The sequence below is a fragment of the Chironomus tepperi genome, unplaced genomic scaffold (genome assembly GCF_022539635.2).
Source record: "Chironomus tepperi strain 1889 unplaced genomic scaffold, CSIRO-AGI_Ctep_v1 contig_309, whole genome shotgun sequence".
Lineage (NCBI taxonomy): Eukaryota > Metazoa > Arthropoda > Insecta > Diptera > Chironomidae > Chironomus > Chironomus tepperi.
In genome coordinates, this window is record NW_027226431.1 from 3,377,774 (window position 1) to 3,401,767 (window position 23,994).

Here is a 23,994-nt window from a genome sequence, read left to right on the forward strand (position 1 = left end):
ATCAAACCAACCCTTTGAGCCATTTTACTCTATTTGCTTGCTTTTTTTGGGGTCGTTCAGATGTGCAGTAACGCTGCAATAAAGGAGAAGATTGTCAGAAAATCTAGAAATTTTGTAAAAATTCCTTCAATAGCAAATGTTTCCTCATGGACAATTTGTGATTGATTCGGGCGACTCAAAATGAAGAAGGCTCAGTAACAATTCCTTTAAGTATCTGGCAAAAGGTTACTACCGAATTAAAGTCGTCTATTCTGGAAACTCAGCCAAGGAACGATTAGCACGCTCATTAGGTATTAGTGGCTGCAAACCTAATACGTCCGTGGTGGCCTTCTTCATTTAAGTTGCTCACATAAACAGTAACGAGGCAGCATGAATCTTGATCTAGGTTAGATTTGATGGAATTCTGCCTAAGACCAGTGTCATGTTGGCCACCCTAACAGGCAAAGAGCATGCTTAAATAGTTCAGAAGATCATTATGGTACCTAAAAGAGTTCACTTTGCCTGTTAAGAGTTTGAGTCAGATTTTCAGTCATTTCTGTGCCATTTGCTTTTCATAATCCATAAAATTGGAATTTCAGACTCTTCTAGCTAAAATAATACAAGTGGCTACATATTCCAATCTTCATGTCCAACTATAAAAATGAACATCATTACTAAACGACCCCCAATTCACTTTATTTTTTTGATTTACTTTGTAACTCGTTCCGAGAATGTAAAGTTGCAGTGAATTTTTAATGCTTTGTCCATATTTTTTTTGTCAGATATTCTATTTTTGCCATGAAGGACGTGGATGTGTGTTGAATTTCAAATTGAAATGATTTCGAGTATGAGTTTTGAATTTCAGTAGAAAAAAAGGTTTAAAGACTTTTTTTATGAAATATTACTCGACAGGAAATTTAAAAATGGAATTTATTGCTTGGAAAAAGCTGAATATGATTCTTGTCCTGGGTTTGATTTTTGAATGGGAAACATCAGGTATGATGGAATATTTAATGCTGAACATTATTAAGTGGAGAATGGTCATGAATTTTAAAAAATAGCTTCAAAGCAGTCTTTAATTCAATTTCGGTTAAAAGTACGATGTTGAGCTGTAGCCTTCATACTTTGATGTCTCAACGTGCCTTTCTAGTGCTTTAAATATTGAACTCTCTACTGAGAATCGAAACCATGTCAAAAACTAATCATATTCAATCTTTTAACTTCTTGATGGATTGACAGTTGCAGATTGACAGATTTACGTACATTCCCCAAGTGAAACAGGCTGCGATCGGTCGACCATACATCTAGTTATGAACTTAACAGATCATGCCAAGTTCCACAAAGGTCAGGTTCATAACAAGTCATACGATCGACAATTTGCAGCCTGTTTCTCTCATATAAAGCTAGATTCTCTTCCTTTATAATCACTATTGCACCAGCCATTCATTATATCCTGATAACTCTTAAGAGCACTTCGAAGTAGCAGTGACTGCAAAAATCCATAATTTCAAGACACTTTCCAAACAAACTTTCTCCTTACATTCAATCGGTCGCCCTTCAAAGTTCCATAAATAAACACAAAAGCTACATATTTCTACATTATCAGCTAAATATCTCGAAGAAATCTTAAACTTATACTCGATTCAATAAATTTCATAACAGTAAAAAGTTTCATGAAAATAGCGCTTTATCTTGTCGCTCTAAAAGTTTGCGACAATTGACTTTAAACTTAAACTCCTTCCTGTTTCTTATAATTATTTCATCTTAATTGCTTCTTTTTCTCGCAGCTAACTGCTGTATTCTATCGTTAGTGTCCTGAGATACGATAATGAAGGAAAGGAATGACAAGTAAGAAAGGTTTGAGTTGGGGATGAGACATGAAGCGTATTTTCTAGGAGTTGTTGTTTTGTTCAATTGGATGGACTATCCTGAATAGTACTAATCGATTAATCGATTGAGAATCAGGTCTCAGACTGTGGTGACTCTGAATTGTTGCCGGATTCAGTTTAAAATCAGAGTCACGCTGACTTGATGCTAGATTTTGGATTAATCAACCGAATTATGCTGTTCACGATATTTAAAAGATTCTCATGCCGAAGAAATTAGACAGCTTCAAATCCTCTCTTAAAGCTGGATGTAATCAAGTTTTTGAAGCTCAGTGTTATTTGGAAACCTAGCGATAATAATGAAAAAGGCTCGATCCAGACATTGTGATTGCAATTCTCCATTATGGTTGCAATTATTAACACTTTGCAGATGCTGCATATATTAGGAAGCCATATGACAGTCACATGAAGGCGCCTTTCAATTACATTTACTTTAATGAACACTAAATGAAAGGCACCCCATATGCTTCCTGTGTTGCTTGTTAATAGAAGAGTCATGACAGAGCCTTGATGGGTCCCTATGCATTTATGTCTCTTGAATTTTCTACAGTTAAAGACAAGTACACTGACAAAGTCAAAAGGACACATGGACAAGTCATGAACACTTGCAGATACAACATGTTGTAGAGTAAGAAAAAAAATAAATTTTTAAGAAGATAGAAAAAAATCGAGAAAATTTTTAGAATGAGAAGTTGTGTCTTGATAAAGGAAGAGAAAAAAGCACAATAGAAATTCTTCATCATCCCGTTCTATTTAACCAACAAACACGCCCTTCGTGATTAAATGGCATTTATTGTAGCTCAATTCTTTTTTTATCATTTTCTTCCCTTTCTGTCACTTGAATATCTTTTAAACTACATCCCCATACAAAGCTTCCCACATATATAGCTTAATAAAAACATATAAATCAAATGGCTGGCTGTGCGAGGATATTAAATTGCAAGATTTTTTTTATTTTATTTTTTCAATTTTCTGTACATCGTTTTTCGCAATTTCCTCTTTTTTCTGCTGTTGAACTTTATTTTTTATTCCATTATGTGAAATGCTGATAAACGAAGGGAAATGAGTACAAAAAAAAAATTAATACAATAATATATGAAATGTAGTTGGTAGTGGCATTTATTATGAGATTATTTTTACTTGTAACATTAATAGCTTCTAATAACCTTTTATTACTCACTCATGCTTCCTACTTACCCCCCAAACTCCTTAAATCACATATCAACCTCTTCATCATCACCAATTCCATGCTGTATTATAAAATAATAATGTATAGAGCTGCTACAATTGTATTAAAAGAAAATAATTGTCATCTGTTGAGAGTGGATAAGGAGCATTTTAATCGAATATTAAGGGATGTAGAGGCAAATACGCTTAGATTACAGGAACATGGAAAGGATGTGCTTATACTCGAGAGAGTCGTTAAGACACGTGGATTAACTGCATTTAAGTAGGTGTTCGCTTTATAATTAATTTAATTTATTGACAATTTAAATATAATTAATTTTTTATACTAAAAGCTCATCAATCTCTATTGTTATTTGATTTATGTGGTCATGTCCTGTGGATATATTTTGTGTGGATTTATTGAATTGATTTAATTTAATGGGTTTTTCGGTGGTAAATACCGATGAAAATTACTCTAGATATTATTTGAAGATTTATCAAGGATAATCTAGGTAAGGTATAAGCCGACAGTAGTCAATACTTCAAATTCTTACCAAGACATACTTTAGCCATACAAAATGTATAACCTGAGGTACATTAGGATACAATAGGATATGATATGCAAAGATATATCAAGATTTGACTTGAACTATGGTATGTTTGGGTATATAGTGGTTCTGATCCGTCAATAATCTGTAAATTTACTGATTGCAGAGGTTTTGGCCACCCTAAATTGTTAAACAATCATTAGACTCTATATGCTCTGGCGCAGTTTTGCATCTTGATGATCTGAATATCTAAAGGTTTTTTTCATGGTGAACCAGTATATAATTGTGGTTTATTACAGTAATCTTGGAATATTGAAGCAATGGTTGGTATTATGGGGACGTTCACTTATTGCGTAACACTCTTAGAGGATGGTGGGTTTCTTGGAGGGCGTTATGTATGAAATGAATGATCCCAATAGAATTCTTGCATTTAGAGTTGCCAGAGATATACTAAGAGATACTTAAAGGAAGCCTAACCCAGACTACACCTTCTGGATTTCGTTACCATTAACGTGGCACTTTAAGTACCCTAATAAATAAAGTGCATGCTTTCGTGGTACCGAAATACCACTAAGGTACCTAAAAGTGATCTCTTTTCCGGCTGGTAAAGTCTACATACCACTAGATCGCAGCATCTCTAACTCATCCTACACAAGAACATTGCCATTCATTAAGAAAATCCCACAAAATATATCCAAGGATACCAAAACAAATTGACATCATCATAATTACAAATAGAGACCTGAAATAAAATTTAAATAGGAGTTTAATTGGATTATTGCTATTAAATACACAGGCATTTTTTTTATCGCTGTAAATTTTATGTCATTAATTATGAAAATGATGCCTTGATTGGTGGTTGATATTAATCACATTAAATATGTAAATTGAAATATAAAATTAATACAGCTATAGATACGGAACCAGTAATAAACATGCAAAAAGGAAAATTAATGAGCTGAAATGGAAATGTCCTTTCCTATAACATCACTAATTAATTTATAATTTAAACTAATTTTCAACTCATTTCCTTATTTCTTATTTAGGTATACTGTGATGTCGGGAACGCCGCCAAAAATGCTTGAACATTTATTAGATACTAGATTAGGCGTACAAATGGGACCAAATGATGATTCATTTTTAGATGATTTTTTATTGACGCACATTGTTTTCATGCCAATTGCACAATTAGTCGATGAATTAGCTAGCCATTATCATAATGAACTGGAAAATAATTCTGGTGCTGACAGTCCTGAAGATTATGATTATTTATTAACATGTAAGAAACGTGTCGTACAATTTATTCAACGTTGGGTAATGGCTGTTCGACATGCGGTTTTTGAGGATCCTGCCGCGGCACATTTCATTGAGGTAAGAAAAATAACTTTGCTTCAAACTTTAAGGCAATCATTCTACAGCCACAAAATGTGCTCTTTTGAATTTTTGAGCTGTATGAGTGTCACTTTATGGAGATTTGAACAACCCTTAAGAGGTCTCAAAAATGTTTAAAAATAGACTATTCGATATAAATTCCCATTGAATATCACGTAGGCACTTTAATAGGTCACGACAGATTTTCATGTACGTAATGGCAAACTGTTGCATTTTAAGAGCGGCAAAACGATTACAAGCGAAGGAAAAAAAGGGGAAGTCATTAGGAAAAAATTGAAAAATTCCATAAGTGGTTTAGAGCATAGAATTTTATGTGAGATTGAAAATATTGGAGATGACATGAGCTTTTTATGTAGAGGTAATATTGAGGTGAAGTTGCTGTACAGAGATGGAATTTTGTGTGCTATCTGGGGTTATTGAAGGCGAAGGGTTATTTTGAATAATCAATGTAGCTTTTGGTTCATTATGTCGTATTTTGGACTTTTACATAAATAGCTTGACGACCGGAACTAAAGATCATTAATTCTTTAATGTCGTGAACATTAGCAAATCCTGGTCATATCGACAGCATTTTTTTATTCTCTCACTTGCAAATTCTTTATTAATTGCTCCATACTTGGATTCGACTTCATTTCGGAATCTTAAGATTAATGTATGAGCCTTAAGTGAACGTAACATGTACATCATTAGGTACCTTACCCTAGAGTGCAAAGAGAGGACACACTCAAAGGGCAAAGGGCAAAATAAGCTCAGAACAATGCTCACGAGCATTCTTGTCTAGTTTATTAAAGGTAGCTTAAGCACCACTGTGCCAATTCTGCTTCAGAACCTTTAATGAAAAAATAATCGACAAAGCCTTAAGAATGTCTTTTTGTGGCATTAAGTGTGTCATAAAAGAATCTGCAAATTTTCAATTTTTCTTCTTTTTACTCCTTCAAGAAGCACTTTTGATCTCTCGTCACTTTTTCAATCCAATTTACATCTCGTGATTAAACCTCTTAAGAACACAAAGACACGTTTTCCTCGTGCAAAAAAAAAATCTAACGAGCTATTGCCATAGGCACTGCATGTTGTTCTCAAATAAATGTCAAAAAGCAATTACATATTGAACCAAGGAAAGAAAGCTTCTTATGGATCCCACAAAAAATAAAAATTTCTCATTATTATTTTCATCTCCAAGATTCTTGCCGAACCCTCCGTATTTGACATTTTTGATTTTTTTACTTCTTCAATTTCACTTCCCTTCCATAATTTTTGTGTCTGGTATATTACATACCATGTATAATATATACATATAAATTCACATCATCATAATCATCAGCGTCATCATTGACACGACAAGAGAGAGGAAGCATCTGTGGATATAAATGTATGTATGGCAAAAGAATAGATGAATGAAAATATTTATTATCATCGTATATACTCACGAAGTCAATAAAAATTCAACAATTTTCCATTTTTTTTTTGTCATCTCCCCCCGCATCCGCATCGTAGGCATAAAAAAAATATTTGCGGAAAGATTTTTGCATATTGATTTTTCTTCGCTGTTGCTTCTGCTGCCGTCGAAACAATTTATTTGACAATTTTTAGATCTTCAACCCCACTAACGATTATGATATTACATGGAAATGAAGCCTCATTCCTGCTTCTTCTTATTCATTGTCATCTCTCCCATTGATCATATTGGAGTGCACACAAAAGCCAGAGAATCCCTTTTTTTAATACGACTAGCTTTACATCTCCTTAAGAAATTGAATAGAAAATACGAAAGTATGATGATGTAAATCGATTTCCTTGTTAAGAAGATTATATTAAGGCATATACATATATTGCCTTTTTGAAGCTAAACACATTATACCAAAATTTGATTTTACAATTTTATGCCATAAAATTATTAATGTATATAAAATCACGTTTATATTTATACAAACAGACATACTTGAGATTGATCAATTTTTTTTTCAATTTATTTATACTTACAGGAGATAGCAACAGATGTAGAGTCGGATCCAGCCTTACAAGAAGAAGCTGGAATAATTCATCATGTGTTAACACAAATGTCACGTTACCAGGAAGATCGACAACAAAATATGGGACAAAAGTGGAAATTACCACCAAATGGTCAACCTATATGTCTGTTTAGTGGCAATGTTACAGCAACTCGAACAATTATTCGCATGGATGATGACAGTGAGTAAACATTGTACATTCGTTGTGTGTGAACGCTTCGTAATTGAAGCTTAGTGTTTTGCGGGCTGCATAGCTTCACGGATTGTTACACTTTCTATGTCTCTATCTTCCTCACTGTTGCTTGTTTTTTTTGGCAACTGAGTAAATTTTTTTCTCTTCTTTTTTGTTTCAACAGTAATTTTTCGTGTCTACTGTGCTGATCATACCTTTTGTACATTACGTTTTCCCATCTTCACAACCGCTGAAGTGATAAAAATTTGTGCAGCTGACAAGCTACAGATTACAACAAATCGTGGACCAGAAGATTTAGTATTAGTTGAAGTAAAATCAAATGGTGAACGGACCGTTTTTAAGGACAATGACTTGAGCATTCCCACAACATTGTCACTTAATGGACGAATCTTTATATCACCAAAGGATCATTTAGATGCTTTAACGCCTCTGCCTGAACAAGAAGGACCAACAGACGGTTTAGAAATGGATGTTGAAGCATTACCAACAAAAGACTTGGCTTATCATATGACATTATTTGATTGGGATTTATTTTGGGCTGTGCATGAGTATGAGCTTTTATATCATACATTCGGTAGACATCATTTCAATAAGGTGAGTGTTTTCAATTGAAATTTGATTCGATCTTTTTTTTCTGCCTTTTTTCGCTCGACTCCATTCCACCTTTTTTTAATGAAGCGACAAAATTACAAAGAGGGGATTTATTGCCATGAGAGTAGAGTGTAATCAAGCAATTGGCTTTAATTTTAGAAAAAAGAGGATGATACAAAGGAAAAATGATAATACTTTGGGGGAAGATGAAAAGAGATTTTTGAGAACTGGAAATTGGAAAACTGATTGAGGATTATAAATACTGTGGTGGTTGATAGAATCTAATTTACGTGATGGCTTTTGTAGAAATTTGTGGTTTTTTGAGGAGCTTTTATAAAAAATTGACACAAAGGGATATAGAGTCCAGGGGGAATCAAGGAGATTGTAGGTCACAATTCTCATTTCGATGGAAAATGCTCAAGGTTCTCTTTAGAAGCATCAAATTGGCTTACTTACTTTCTTACTGCAACCATGCTCTTATGTGGAGCTTTGGCTATAACTGAAGGCTTTCCACTTGACTCTGTTGCATGCTCTGCCACCTAGTTTGCTCAAATTGTCAGTTAGCACATTTAGCTGACATTTTTTCTTCACTGCTCTGCGTCACGTAGCTTTTAAAGCATTTAATCGTCGTTTCCCTTGTAGATTCATCTAATTGATGCACCAAATAACAATGACGGTTAATCCCAACACACCATTGATAGCATAAAGTGGAGAACCGCATTTATCGCTTCTTAATCACTTGCTACGGTGCTTTCAGGGCATCTTCGTGTCTTGACATTAAAACAGTGTCGTAGAGGTGCCCTAGTGAGCACTTCTTGCTGTTCGGATTACTGAATCCCAAACTTTGCACAACTTTAGAAACCTAAAGAGAGAAATTAGAGCCGATAGGTCACTCACTACCATTAAATAGCCATAAAATATCACTAGAAAGTCTAACTTACAGTTTTGAGAACGCAACAAAGGCTCTCAAAAGCACAATGAACATTAATTACTTAATTATTTCTGACAAATTTCCTTCTGCTCATTTTCCAATAAGACAATAAGACATGAATCCCAATTTCAATTGACACATCCCATTGACTTTTCAAAGCCATCAATTTAATCTGTAAACGATGTTCTACAAAAGACAAGAATTGTTGGTCAAAAAACTTTTCCAATTTCCTTAATAAAATATTCTTTTTTCATCTATTGAATTTCAAGTCAGAAACTTTTGATTGTCTTCGACATAACTCCTTATCATTTTATAATATCGAGAAAATTTTATTGGGATTGTTAAAACGTACAAATTTAATGAGGCATTGGAAAAGTCAACTTTCCTCATTCCATCCTGAATAAATCTATTCAATTCCACCCCAGACATTTCAATACGAAAATCTCGAACTGACTGGCATTATGGCATTTATTTCAAACAAATGGCAGGCAATAATCAAATTTAATGTAACAGAAAATCGTTAAAAGTTTTAAACCATTAAAGTTTATGCTGGAAATAAAACACAATAGAATAGAGAAAAATAAACATCCTTTTAAATTTATACTGATTTCTTTTTTCTGAGCTAGATGTAGGTAAACGTGAAATAAATGTTCGCAAACGGTGCTCATGAATGAAATTGAACATAAATAAGTTATTGTTGTGTGTGCATTGTGCGAGGCCTTTTTCCCGTAAATAATCTCTTACTATTAAATCAAATTGTATTGTGACCTGTATTCTTCTTATTCTGAGATGGATGTGGTGTGCCAGTAAGCTTTATTGTTGTTAATGCATTGGTTGTACGTCTTCAAAGGAGGGATAAAACCAAGAACCAATAGATATCTACTGAAGGATCTTAGGCCAATTTGGTCATGTGTCTGGTCTCATAATTACATATATCCTTCCTTAGCTGGGGCGCATCGAGGACAATTGCCGCGTTTAGAGAACGTCTGTAGACAATTCTATCTTTCAGTAATTTCTGCCAATTCGGGATATTGAGATCTCTAGCGTTATTATCAACACATCCAATCCAGGAACTTTTCGGTCTTGTCCCATGAGCTACTGTAACCTAGCAGACAATGAGCGTACTAACAGCCGATTAAACTGTAAACAATACTTGTGAGCTCACTCAACTAGTGCAGTTAACTAGTGGAAACTCTTGAGAACATGCTGTTTGCCTGTTAGGGATATATGCAGATCAGGGATGTGTCTAGGTTGAGTCTGAAAGCTCATAATTTTCATATAGAATCCAATTGATTCTAGCTGACTTTTCCTTCAAAAGATTATCAAATGAATAAATTACATCCTATTGGCACACCCAGACAATGATATCGTACAATTTAAAGCAAAGCACCTGAAATAAAGTGTGTTTTACAGACTGTTGGGGCGACACAAAAGAGAGAGCGAGTGGATATTGTTGAGCAAATAATAACAATAACAATAATTTTACGCTACTCGAGTGCGCCTTACATGTATATTGTGAAGCATGTTATAAGGAAGGAAGCAACAGTCGCTAATTTATTTATTTGGGTTACATCCTGCGAAATAAAAGTTTTTTTTTTTTTAAAAGCATTAGTTACGTGCTTTCATTAAATTCATTGGACACAATTGAAAGGATTTTCCATCTCGGTTCATGAAAATGCAAATTTTAATTTAGAAAATTATGTTAGAGAAGCAGAGGAAGAAGTTAATAAGATTTATGAGGAACTATGCTTTTGTATATAAATATACACAATAAAGCGAATAGAGCAACGAGAGGTGGTAAGCATAATAAGATTAACATAACTTAATACATAATCATTATGATGATGACAATTTTTGATTAAAATGTATGAAGTAAGGAAATGAATTTAAATTAAATTAAGAATCTCTTCCATTCTTAAAACTTGTCTTTTACGTCACAATCTTGGCTTTAAATGCGGGATTGAGATTGAGAAAAGTTATCACGAAATGATTTATGAATTCATTTTCTTTTGTGTCGCAGCTGAATTAATTTTTTTCTTACTTCCATTCATACTTTGTGCTCGACTTTTTTTTTCGAGTAAAAATTTTCGTGTCTGGCACAATAAAAAGTAATAATGAAGACATATTCGCATATAAATACAGCCCTTTTACATATTTTTCCATTTTTCTTTATACATGCAAATATCAATGAATAATTCATACACATTATTGGATTATGAATTGTTCAGCATGTCGGCATGTAGACTTATTGAATATACATCATATACTTTCTCGTGCTTGTCTATGTGATAGAGGTTGTGCAACTCTCGTAAATTGAGTTTTTTGGATGTGATGTGAAAGATTGAAGGACTTTGTATATAGGTATTGTTGCAGATTCTTGTCCGAATGGGATGATTATGGATGAAATGGCATATTTGGCTGGACTTGAGTTCGTATGAAAAATTCTAGTCAAGTCTAGTCAACTTTATACAAAATTCATGTCTAGCTCTGTCATTTGTTTGATGCTTGGCCAATCCTGATACTAGATACCGTCAGCAAATCCAGACAATTCAGTTCCCAACTCCAATAATTCAGAACTATTTTCGAAATTTATGATGAACTCTCAGCGATGCCAACATCAGGTCATAAAATACTCCCCTTAACTTATGTTTACGTCATGATAAGCCCATCTTCACAAAAAGTTTTGACAGCAGTAGTATGGACTATCAAAATAAAAATCCCTTCCATATTTATATCCCTATTTTTCCTATTAAGAATCTTGAAATCAAATAAATGTCTGCATGTGGATGAATTTTTATGGATATAATATAAATGTGGAGTAATTTTTCTTTCAACATATTTCATGAGACAGAGTGTTTTGTGGATATGTAGAAAATGTGGAATTATTCAGATATGATGTTATATATTAAGGAGGTACAGATGAGGAATGATCTATAGCTTCATGATACTTTATAGAATTGAAATTTGTGCGATTTTACACCAAAAGCAACATTGAATGGACAGGTTTTGACTGGACTAATTGAATGTGTAGCTCTAAGGATAATTAATGTTCTAGATCAGAAATTTCAGGACTCAGTTGTTGAGGCGCCTCACTGGAGTCCAGGATCTCTAAAATAGTGGAATCCGAACTCTATTGCAGGCACTTTTTTGGACTTTTGGAGTCCGGATTTGTCTAGTTGTGTAAGACTAGGTCTTGTCTTGCCGTCTCTTTATCGAAACGCACAATAAGTCAAGTAAAAACTCCGTCGACTCAACCATTTAATGGTAAACAGGCTCGTATGTAGGCAAAACATGTTGCATGAGAATAGTTTTACCTCGACCGGAAGCCAGACAAGCAAATGCCATTCTTGTTCAAAGTTGAAGACATAACCATGGTATTTGTGATCAGTAATGGAATTCCCCAAAAAATAAATGAAATTTTCTTCATATCAATCTACATACTTTGTATACAATGCAAGAATAACAAGAATGAAATGAACAGCACAGCAACAATGATGAGAAAAGTATTTATTGTGGCGGAAGCGAAAAAAAAATTGTTGCGCATCATCGAAATAATAACAATAAAGGAAAAACTTTCTTCCTCTTTTATAGCATATAGCGTAAGGTTTTCTCGCCAGACACTCATAATATGAATTTGTTATGAAGTGAACCAAAAAGGTCAATCATTTTAACCAAGTTATGGTCAATAGAATATTTTTTTGTTTTTGATTCTGCAGTTCCTTTGTGTGCTTCCTACTACTGTTTGCATTTAAAATCAGTAACAATGACTGAACATGTTTGCTTTTAAACTTTTCGCTTTGTTTTACTAGAAAAAGAAAATTTGTTTCACTCAAATTAATTTCAATGGATGTAAAGCACAGACATGTTCCGGACAGTAAAAGTTTCTCAAACAATTTACACTTTTGTTTTTTAAAGCTCCTTCCTATCTGTGTTTTTTTTAAGTTTCCATTGGACTGAGTTTGAACTTTTTTGCTGCTTTTCTCCTTCTCATCTTAATGTGCTTATGGTTTATTTCGTCGTCTTGCGACATGGAATAAAGGAAGATGAAAAAATTCTGATAGGAACATGAAAAACTTTTCCCCTCTAGTCACTCTATTAAGACATTTGATGAGACTATCAACAAGAATGAAAGAAAAAAAAAAGTTTTTTTCAGCTATGTCTCATCACTGATATTACAGTTTATACGTAAATGGTAGACACTTGAGCTTATATATAAATGCTGTGTCTATCTATTAATGTATTAGCATATGTGATGCTTTTATTAATTGAGCCTAATTGAGTTCAAGCTTATTAAGCATTCATGAGGTTGAGGTATGGATTTCTTATAGCTTATCAAGTCAATCTTCATTAGGATGAAGATATGTATCGATTTTTATGGAGGATGTGCTTTAATGTGCGATAGTTTGTTGAAGGTTCTCATGTTTTTGATGATAATTATGCATTTAAAATGAATTGAAGGAAGATGGAGATGTTGTGGATATGAGACACCCATTAAATATGCGGAAATGATAGTTTGTAGATGAAGATAAAATTCATGACAATTAAATGTCTAAATAGCTCTTTAATAATCAGGTATTGAAGCTAAGGCCTATTTTTTCGGTGATGATATGATGTGGTACGGTACAGAATAGATACATCACTGTACAGTGCAATGGTGTGCCAAATATGGCAAAGTAGTCTGTCTGTGCCGTACCAATGGTCCACCAATACATTTCCTTCACCGGAGAAATCAATCCCTGCTGTCTAGCTTAAATAATCATAGTAAAATTCTAGGTTATTACAAGGATTTGGTGATTGACGAGGGAACTCTACACCATGTCTAGTATAAGTCGACTTTGAGCATAAGGAAACTTGTATAGATTTGAGTTTGCTGCCAAACTTCCTAAGAAGTAAGAACTTTTGAAGTCTAGGGAGTGCTTAAGCGAAGTCAAAAGCTGCCATGTTACATTTAGGAACTTTTACAAAGGCTCATATCAGATAACACAGCTTAAGACGTTAAACGTACAAGAAATTCTTTACAAAAGCACTTTTTCAAGAAAAAATTGAACTCACAAGTGTGAAATCCTTAACACAAAACTTTTTTTTCCAGCCAACTTTTAGCCCGCTGAATCACACAATATCTACAACGAATAAGTTTTCCACTTCTCTTAATACTTTTTTTATTTTTATCTCCATCTATCGAACAACAACATTGTGAATTTTTTATGAAGCAAATGAAAAAGGACTACATATGGCGAAAGTTTCCTTTTGGCACTTGAACAGAATGAGTTGGGGTGGGCAGACTGTGGAGTGAATGTAAAGAAGAAAAAAACATAATAATGATGATGGAGAACGAGATGAAAAGTATAGAAAAAAATGTATCATCATGAAACTATCAACAACTTTTTCTATTGGAGATGGAGTTGTTGGTGTGAATGTTTGTTGGATCCATTTATGGATTTGGAAGTTGAGGGGAATTCCTGGAAAATTTGGGGAGAACATCCAGGGACATGTTGTCGTTGATCTGAAACTCAGAGATGATTTAATAAGGATGCATTAAATTTTAAGAATATCAAGCTACATTAAATTCGTTTTTAGATATAAGGGGTTCTGGATTGAATGTGCTTTGACCATTGATGTTAAACTTTCGTATGAAGATAAAAATGGTGAAAATCAGCTTTCTCGTAGTAATCAGGACATTCTCACTTTTTGCCGATAATACTGCGACATAGCGGCGTCTTAAAAACTACATTGTGATGCTCGGGACGTGACTTTTGAGCAGAGCTGTAAGTCGACTATTTTTGTGTATGAAAAAGTCAATTCGAGTCAGCATGACTCCTTATATACTCTTACGTACGACCTCTTCTTTTATAGTAAAGTCGCTAAGCACATGACACCTAGGTAGCTTCTGTCTCCAGGAAAAGTCATACTAATCTATGGAAATGAAGGTTCATGAAAATTGATGAAGCTAAAGAAAGCTTCTTGACTGTATTCTGCACAATTCTTCTCAATATCAAAAAAAAAATTCCTGTAAATGGTTCAGTTATTGCCAATTGATTGATGATACTGACAACACATCGCCACCAGTTGCTCTTCTTCCTTCAATCGTTCATAAAAAACTCCATTAACAAAAGCCATAAAAAATTCATTCATCTCAAATCATCAATTTACACTAAATTCACCAACATCCCATCTAACTATCCAACAATCCATTCGATTTTCACTCGTTCAAGTCCACTTCAAAACTCCCTTCCAATTTATATCTTCATCCCTTGACTTCCATCTTTATAATACATATGTTATGAATTTTTTTTGCTGCTGTTCTCCTTTATCCAGTCGTTTCATCATGGAGAATAAATTGCTTCCTAGATGAATGCGATACTGACATTACTAAATTACTTCTGGGCGAGGGAGCAGGAATAAAAAAAAAGAAATACTTTTTTAGCTGATGTTAAGCAAAAGTAGCAAGAAGAGTTTGTGCCTTAAAGCAAATGAAAACAAAGAAACAAAAACAGAAATCCAGAATGGAAAATGAAAAGGATTTTAAACTGAAAATGCAATGCAACAATAAAATTGTTTCTTTTTTAACGTCGGGATGGATGCATTTTATGCTTTTACAAGTGGTGGCGGTGAATGGAAATAATAGAAAACAATGAAATAAGGAAAGAATAAGAGAAACTGTCTAAAGTGAAGCGAATCATAAGCTTTTGTAAAGTAACAACCGCAATTGTTAGCTTGAGGATTTTTTTGTTTTTTTGAAATTAATAGGAACTTGATAGAGTTCGTTGAGTATTTGGTGCTTAAGTGTGCTTGACTAATTGAAAGCTTGGGATTCGGTGGGATGATGTTTATGATTTTTTTGAATTTTTTATTAAGGTTTTACTTCCAGCAGAGTTTATTTTAAACGGATATTATTGAATATTTTATTATTTTTTTGAAAGCGTTGTCTAAAAGTCTTTGAAGTACATTTTGTTGGCTAGCTTTTATTCTGGTTGACAGGCTAGTAAACAGAAAAAGCACATCAGTCTGATGACCGATTTGAGTTTTCAAGCAGTTTTGTCGAAACTGTTTACAGCGGTACTTAGTTGCTTACTTCACTAGCCGTACAGTTACCGCGGTACACTTGCCCTTTTTAACCTTATGTTGCTTTCTTTGTATAAGTTGATTTCGCAATTGGTCTGTTGTAAACCTTGTCATCCCAAGTTTGATTGTGGGGCTGCCACCTTTCATATAAGGTAGTCTAACGAGGTGAGCTTCTTTTGTTCATCGTCCTTATCCCGGGACAAAGCTCGGACGTCAGCGATATTTGCGGATACTACGAGAAGATAAACACTTCTCAGAATTTGGGTCAGCTTCTTAGTCAGATGTCGGATTCCTTAATTCCCATACAAGTAAATTAGGTTTCGGTTGCGGCTTATCACCAATGTGTGACGTGACACCAAAAGTTTGAACAACACTGATTTAAAGCCTTGTTTTTAGATATTATTAAGTTTTGGAACCAGAGTTTATAGTGGTCTTAAATTTCACATTAAAAACTGCGTTCTAGACCATCAATTAAAAGCACAAAGAGTATAAACAACATTCTATTATTTCATTTAAAAAAAGGGATTATAAAATGTTTCCAAGTGAATGAGAATCGCTCTTTATTGTGGAAAGTCTAATTTCCTCATCAACAAATTCCATTTATTTATTCATATTTAAAAGCCCAAAAAAAAATTCCAAAAAAAGGGAGAAAATTTAAACGAATGAGTTACCCAACATAATTAGACTTTTTAAACTATAAGACGAGAAAGGAACAGGACACAAAAAAAATTACATAAATTTATGCGATGCGTGGTGGCAACATTATTAGCATTAATGAATGGAAACAATTTGTCTAAGGATCATCATGACCTTCTCTGCATGGTAAAGCTTTTAATTTTTCGAGGGACGTTTTAAGGCAAATTTAATTAAAAACTTTTTTTTTTTTTGGGATCATTCTGGTCGTTAGTTCCATTCTTCTTGGTTTACGTTATTTTTTGGACTCTATATGTATATATTATTCTTTAAATTGGGATCAAATTATATCTCTCTGTTGGTTTTCCTTCCTCTTGACGATTTCCATCCATTCCGTATTTGAACATGATATAAAACTTTTCAACCTTAGCTAACCGCATACAACACAAGACAAAACTTTTTCTTTCCATTCTTCATACTTTTTTTTCCTTTTTTTTTTTGTTCATAATAGCTTAATAAAATTATTATAATTTGCACTTTACATTGTCTTGTTGAATTATGTTGGGATTTATTATTTGTTCTTTATAAGCATATTGTGTACATGCATAAATTATGATGTGGATAAACAGAAAAAGATATGTTCATTATGAAATTACATGAAGCATTTTTCTATATTCCTTTTGGCTTTATGTTGCTGTTGATTGGATTGCGATGCAAAGAGCATAATGAATGGGATGATAAAATAGCTAGTAGGGAGGTTTTGAATGGATTGTAATATGAAGGTACGCACACGAATTGGTCAACTAATGATGTCAACTCATCAAAAATTCTGATTTTACCTTCATTCCCGTATGTCGGACAAATGGGATGAAATAGTATTTCTCCCCACCTTATAACAGACATGGAGAATACTTGGGGATAATGCCAGTGTGTCAGATATCCAAGAGTTACGTCGGATTCTCCAGAATCATGTCGGCCAGAAGATGCTTGTTTTGACCCCTTATACCCATATGTCCTTGAAAATCGAAAGTCATGGGACAGTTCTTTGATTCAAGTTTAAACCTTCTTCTCCAAGAGTATGACTTAAAGGTACAAATCAAATGTATTTTAGTGACACTTTCTGGTGTTGTATATCCAAAGCCAGAGCTTAGTTTTATAGTTAACCTTGGGATAGAGCTCGAAGTTAACTTGGATTTTGTATGAAGTTAAGCCGATTCGAGTCAGTTTTACATACAAAATCTGAGTCGACTTCGAGCTCTGCCCCAAACTAAACAGTCCAAATATCATACCTTACCAAAACACATCTCCTAGTATGACTTATCAGCTCTAGAATGGTTCAATAATTTCCTCCTAATCATTAGTATCCGACCTCTTTATGCCCGTTTACCCCCACTAGATTCACACGTATGTCCACAACAAAATAAAACTAGTTGACAAAGATGACAAACTGCACAAGAATATCAACAAATCCACTCAAAAAATTGGTTCAAAAAACAACTTAATGCTTTTGATTCATCACTGACTTTATCCGCTTTTAACTTTTCTAATAAAACATCAACATTGACGGCATCACAAAATTCTCTTTATCATGTTCCACACGTAGATTGTTTTTCAATTTATGCTTTTATCCTCTCCTTTGTCGCGTACATGAATTTTTTTTTTTCTTTCTTTCCACCCCAACCCATCATACATAAACATACATGCTGTCATGCATAAAAGAAAGTTTTATATCCTTCACATAATGCTTAAAACAGCATTTTAACTTCACCTTATACCTTTTATGCTTTAACATAGATATATGAATAGAACGTCGTAAAGTTATGACACTTCTAATTCATGCATCATAAAATTCTCACCGATTACAATGTGCTGTATATATTTTTCATACTTTTAGTCGATTTATGGCATAAATCTAACATTCATTAGCAATCAAAATGCTTTCTTTTATGGACAGGATGTAAAAATAAATAAAAACAGAAAATCATCTTAAATACAAAGTTTGAGTAGATAATGGACAATGCGTCACCGCATAAAATGAAGAGGCTGTAAAAGTAAAACTTTTGTTAGATCGATAATAAAAGGAAGCGAGTGGCTATAAAAGAGAAAGTGATATTGAAAACTCATAATTATCTTTTCAATCTTCTTTACTTTGCCCTGTCTTATACTTTTTAAGCCTTACTTTTTATATTTTGTCCCTTTTTTGTTCTGACTCCTTTTTTTTCTTCGTTATCATAATTTTCATTATTTAATTATTCTCTAGAGGTGGTAACCTTCATGGGGATAAAGGATGAAAAAAAGTTTTAAGTTTGTTTAATGCAGTGGGATCTACTGAATATTCAAGATTTACAATTATGGAATGTTTGGGGAAATTTAAGACATCTGGTCTCAGTTTCGAGCGAAACAATACAGTGACTGCATTTTTTGCCTTTAAAAGGGGTGGAATTTTCCGTCTAATGCCTTCAGAGCAGTTGTACGTCGTAACGTAAATGCGGCAACATAGCAGTACTCTAAAAAACACGGTATGCTGTTCGGGAGCAGAACTTGAAATTGACTTAGGGTTCGCCAAAATTAGATGCAGATAGATGCAGAGATGCAGAAAACTGCAGGCCTGCAGCAGGCCTGCGCATCTGGATGCGCATCCAAGTGCATCTGAAAATTTAACCAAATACTTTGAAAACTATGAAAATGACAATTTTTCACATGAATTCACATATTATAATAATGATTAATTTTGAAAATGCTAGTTTTCCCTTAATTTTCATATATAATGGTGAAAAACTTGGAAAAACACTGGAAAATTACATTTTTTTAATATTTTAAAAATAAAGTTAGAATATTGTAGAAAATGTTATTTTTGATTTAGTTTCCCAATTACGACGGTGAAAAACTCTCAAAAATGCAATTTTTCATAATTTTTTATAAAAAAAATTTTCATACAAAAAGTTCAGATGGATGCAGTTGGATGCAATTGGATGCGCATCTGGATGCGCATCTAGAACAATAGAAACTGCAGGCCTGCTGCATGCCTGCGCATCTGGGCGAACCATAAATTGACTAATATTGTATATGCAAAATTTTGTAGTCGAGTTGACTTTCTTAACAGGCGAAGAGCTTGCATTACTTAAATATACTAGCTGAGCATACTCAAAAGTGCTTCCAATCCAAATGGTCACCAAATGAAGTTATGTGTCGCAAGCGTTTTGAGTTTCAGATGTTGTTTAGAGTTGGCAGGATTTTAATAGTCTGGACTAAGAAAGTCCGAAAAGACATCTCCTCAGCTGTCCAAAATCCTTTTAAGTTTCAATTCCACGAAAGCTGAACTCACGTCTTCATTGGAATTCTGCCAATTATAACTGAATATCCATACAATTTCATAATAAAACGCTTCCAAAATGTCTTCTTAGTAAAATTCCAACACAAAATTCCTACAGCAACAAAAATAAAACATAAAATACACGAATAATCCAAGTGATAATGAGTTAACAAATTTCAAATATGTAACACAATAGGATTACATACTCTTAAAGTTGTTGAACATAAACCACAATTCCATTGTTTAATAATAATTACAAATTATCTAAACTAATTGACTAAATAGAATTCAATTATGTAAACTAATTTATTTATAATTTTGATTCTGAGAAATTTAATGAACTGATTGGTGTTAATTTTGGATGCACTAATTAGATGATAATAGAAAATAATATCGGTTATTAATTTACATAATTATGATTTTGACAGGAAAATATTCGATATTTAATTAAAGTTTTACTATGGGCTAAATGCGATCAAAGGGTTGTGGGATATCCAATTGATTGACAGGTCTGGATAAAAATAGTTATGGTGCCGTTAAGTAGCCTTCAGGGAATTTTAATGATTTGTTGTGAATAAGGTGATGTAGTGATGTTGTGCTGGTCGGAAAAAATCTAAAGCTTTTCATTTAGTGCCATAGGTGAGCTAGGGATTCATGGGTAAATATTTATTTAACGAGTCAAGATCACCAAACTCAGCACTCAGGAGTCCTTACAGTTTGAAGTGGGCACAGAACCCACTTCTTTGATGACATTATCCATCTGTAGCCTATAAAAGAACGCAATTCCTATGAATAGGATTCGAAAAAGGACAAGTGAAAGTTATGTTCGGCCGAGTTTCGAACCCATGATTGGGAGGACGACAATAAGTACCGAAGGACTATACAATTCCGCCACTAAGCCACTTCGACTTACTAATGTCAATTTAGCAAAAAATTCATTTGAGGCGTATCAAAATAGTAATAAGCAAATTATCGCTTGCATAAGCCAACAGCTATTGCTTTAATATGAATGAATCAATTGAAAACTACTTAAAATTTACAGCAAAATGTATGTAAATCTTCATCCTTCTTTTGTATCAAACTAACCAACAAATCGTTCACTAATTACAAGCCACAACTCATCCTTTCAGATCCTCTCAAATTTCAAACTCATAAGCGTTAATAAAATTTTCGGAGCTTAAATCAAGTTTTGTAAAATAATGAAAATCCTCAACAGTGATAAATTTGAATTATCCCCTCGAAATAACAAAAAAGAGAGACGAAACTTTTAATGAGACGATAATTGATGATAATCATAATTGAAGGTTTCAATCCCTTGTTAGAGATTCAAACTTTCTCTTCAAAAATACAAAAGAAAAGTAATCCCTCGATAATAAAAGAAAGAGAACAATTTTGATGAAAGATTTTTCCCATAGTCCATATAAAATATTTTCAACAGTAAAAAAATTCCGTCCATAATATAATATAAAGTAACAGAATATACAGCAATGCGAAAAAAAAAGAAAAATCATCCCAAGCGGGGCGACATAAAAAGGCAGAAAAAATTTAATATAATTAAAAAAGTTTCACAGCGTTTTGAACTTGAGGAAAGTGAAGTGAAATTAATATCAGCTTATTATCTTCTCCTCTGGCTCTGTCCCGATCTTATTCATTGAAATTCTTATTCTCTATTTTTCTTCCTTTTTTTCTTTTCTTTTCTTGCTTAGATTACGAGTAATCTTGACGTTTTCATACGACGCTTCAATGAAATTCAGTATTGGGTCGTGACGGAAATTGTCTCCGCATCAAATTTAAATAAACGTGTAGCGCTTCTCAAAAAGTATATCAAACTTGCCGCTTAGTAAGTATATTATAGCTGATTTTTTGAATTTATTGCTTATTACTAGTTATGGAAACTTTGGGTTAATGCTGAAAAATCTTAAAAAAATGCTTGAAAGAATCTCTTGAACAGACAAGGAGCATAGACTTCATAGCCATGGGTATGGTCACAAAATCGGGCATGCTCAAGTGTAGTTTTTATTTGTTAACGTTTCAGTTGTAAATTGGTTTTGGTTAGTAACGTTACAAGCGTGACGTAACCTATTCTGGAGCTGGGGCTGCCAGCTAAGACATCCAGACATGCCTAGAAAACCAGAGCCTCGTCTGATTCCGCCCCATTATGTGGCTTGGATTGACAGTCTCCACCGCAAGAAGGTGAGGTTGGTACATGATGTGGTTAGGCTAGGTGCAGTACGTGACTGCATATGTTCCGCATTCGCACACTTTACGGAGACTCATTTAGGATGATGTATATGATCAGTTAGCGATTGCAAGATTCACAAAGTACACTCGACCTTTCTCGAACATGTGGAATTGCGACGATCGACATTTAATGCCGTAAAAATGGGTCGAAATCAGTCACCAAGGAGTCTTCAGGGCATCGTTGTGTCTTCCTATCAATACAGCGACTTACCGGTGCCCTAGTGAACATGATATTCATCAGATGACGCCTAAAGCTGCTTCTATCACTAGCTTTTGTCTGGGAACTTCTAACTAATATCAAGTAGCAGCTTCCTTCAAAGAAAACATGATGTGCCGTACGAGTGTATCTTGCATATATGCTCATCCCCAGATTTTTCAGAGTTAACCCATAGTTTCCACACCTTGCTCATTACCAATTTCAATAATTCCCTCCCCATCTTCTCCGTTTAGTTGTAAGGAATACCAAAATCTTAATGCATTCTTCGCAATTGTGATGGGAATGTCAAATTGTGCTGTATCTAGACTCTTATCAACGTGGGATAAATTACCATCAAAATTTCGTAAACTCTTTACAGAGTTTGAGGCACTTATAGATCCGAGTCGAAATCACAGAGCTTACAGGTAAGCAACAAAAGAAGTCTAATTTTAAATAAGACTCTTGAATTTGTTTGAGATGTGAATTATATATGAAGCTGTTTCCTCCCCTCATTCACATACTAAAGCACTTAGCATTTTTATAACATTTTATGGAAATATTTCCATTTTATAAAAAAAAGTCAAAAGCCTTAGTTTGTGAGAAAAATTTGAATTTTAAATGATCAACTTCAACAAGTTTCATCCCCTCATCTCTTTTTTTCCGTTCTCATTCTCAATCCACAATATACAGAATGTCGGTAGGAAAATTACAACCGCCAGTGATTCCATTTATGCCATTATTACTAAAAGATATGACATTTGCACATGAAGGTAATAAAACGAGTGTAGACGGACTAGTTAATTTCGAGAAGATGCATATGATGGCGTCAACAATGAGAGCTGTAAGGTTTTGTCGTTCAAGGCACTTGGGTGAGTTAACATTAACAATTGTACAATTGACTTCTATTATCTAAATGCAATCATTTGTTCTTCTCATCCATCCATACAGTACTCGATCCACCCTCACCAAAGAACAATGACTCACAAATTCGTTCATATATAAGTAGCTTCCGTGCAATTGATTGTCAAAAGACCCTCAATAATATGTCGAAAAAGGTTGAGCCGAGATAAGATGATGATCAAATTTTAATAATAATTATTATCATATTCAATTCCATTTGTGACATGAAATCGGAATTGATTTATTTGTTTTTATGTACCAATATTGATGAGACAAAAACCAATTCTTATGATGTACATATGATATGACGTAGTAAGTAGAATCAAGAAGAATATTTATTGCATCTCACAACAACAACAAAAGATTGTTTGTAACGGAATGGATCATAAATTGAATCAATAGTTAAGTGAAAAAAATTCTCATTTTCTATTTTATGACTTTGATGTTCCTCGAAAATAATATGAAATAAAGGCACAAGATAGGCATGGATATACGATGTGTGTATGATAATTTTATCGCAGAGTAGCTTGGATTTGAGGGGTTCATGTCTGCATATTTTTATTAGGTTAGCTGGCAGAATTGCTTATATTTTGGAAGAATTGGAAGTGATTTTGTGTTGGAATAGTTAGAAAATTCTAACCTCAAATTTTTGAATTTTAAGAAATTCTTAACCTCAAATTTTTTGAAATTTTGGAAAATCTTAACCTCAAATTTTATGAAATTTTAGGAAATTCTTACCTCAAATTTTTTGAAATTTTGGAAAATCTTAACCTCAAATTTTATGAAATTTTAGGAAATTCTTACCTCAAGTTTTTGAAATTTTGGGAAATCCTAACCTTAAAGTTTTGATAATTTGGGAAATTCTAACCTTAAGTTTTTGAAATTTTGGGAAATCCTAACCTTAAAGTTTTGATATTTTGGGAAATCCTAAACTTAAATTTTTGAAATTTTAG

At 33.6% G+C, this 23,994-nt stretch overlaps 1 protein-coding gene across 6 annotated transcripts in view; it reads left to right on the top strand.

Moving 5' to 3' along the window:
• The window catches only part of Epac (Exchange protein directly activated by cAMP), a 106,207-nt gene extending 82,512 nt beyond the window's left edge, over positions 1-23,695 (top strand). For 3 of the 6 annotated variants that reach the window (XM_070643273.1, XM_070643270.1, XM_070643271.1), the window contains exons 12-19: positions 3,142-3,315; positions 4,627-4,951; positions 6,955-7,162; positions 7,338-7,768; positions 21,411-21,544; positions 22,396-22,566; positions 22,832-23,010; positions 23,090-23,695. In XM_070643273.1, coding sequence (XP_070499374.1) covers positions 3,142-3,315; positions 4,627-4,951; positions 6,955-7,162; positions 7,338-7,768; positions 21,411-21,544; positions 22,396-22,566; positions 22,832-23,010; positions 23,090-23,211 — 1,744 coding nt within the window. In that variant the 3' untranslated portion in view covers positions 23,212-23,695. The remainder of the gene's footprint in view (positions 1-3,141; positions 3,316-4,626; positions 4,952-6,954; positions 7,163-7,337; positions 7,769-21,410; positions 21,545-22,395; positions 22,567-22,831; positions 23,011-23,089) is intronic. The other 3 variants (XM_070643276.1, XM_070643275.1, XM_070643274.1) reach the window with 2 other exon arrangements.
• The last annotated feature ends 299 nt before the right edge of the window (positions 23,696-23,994 follow it).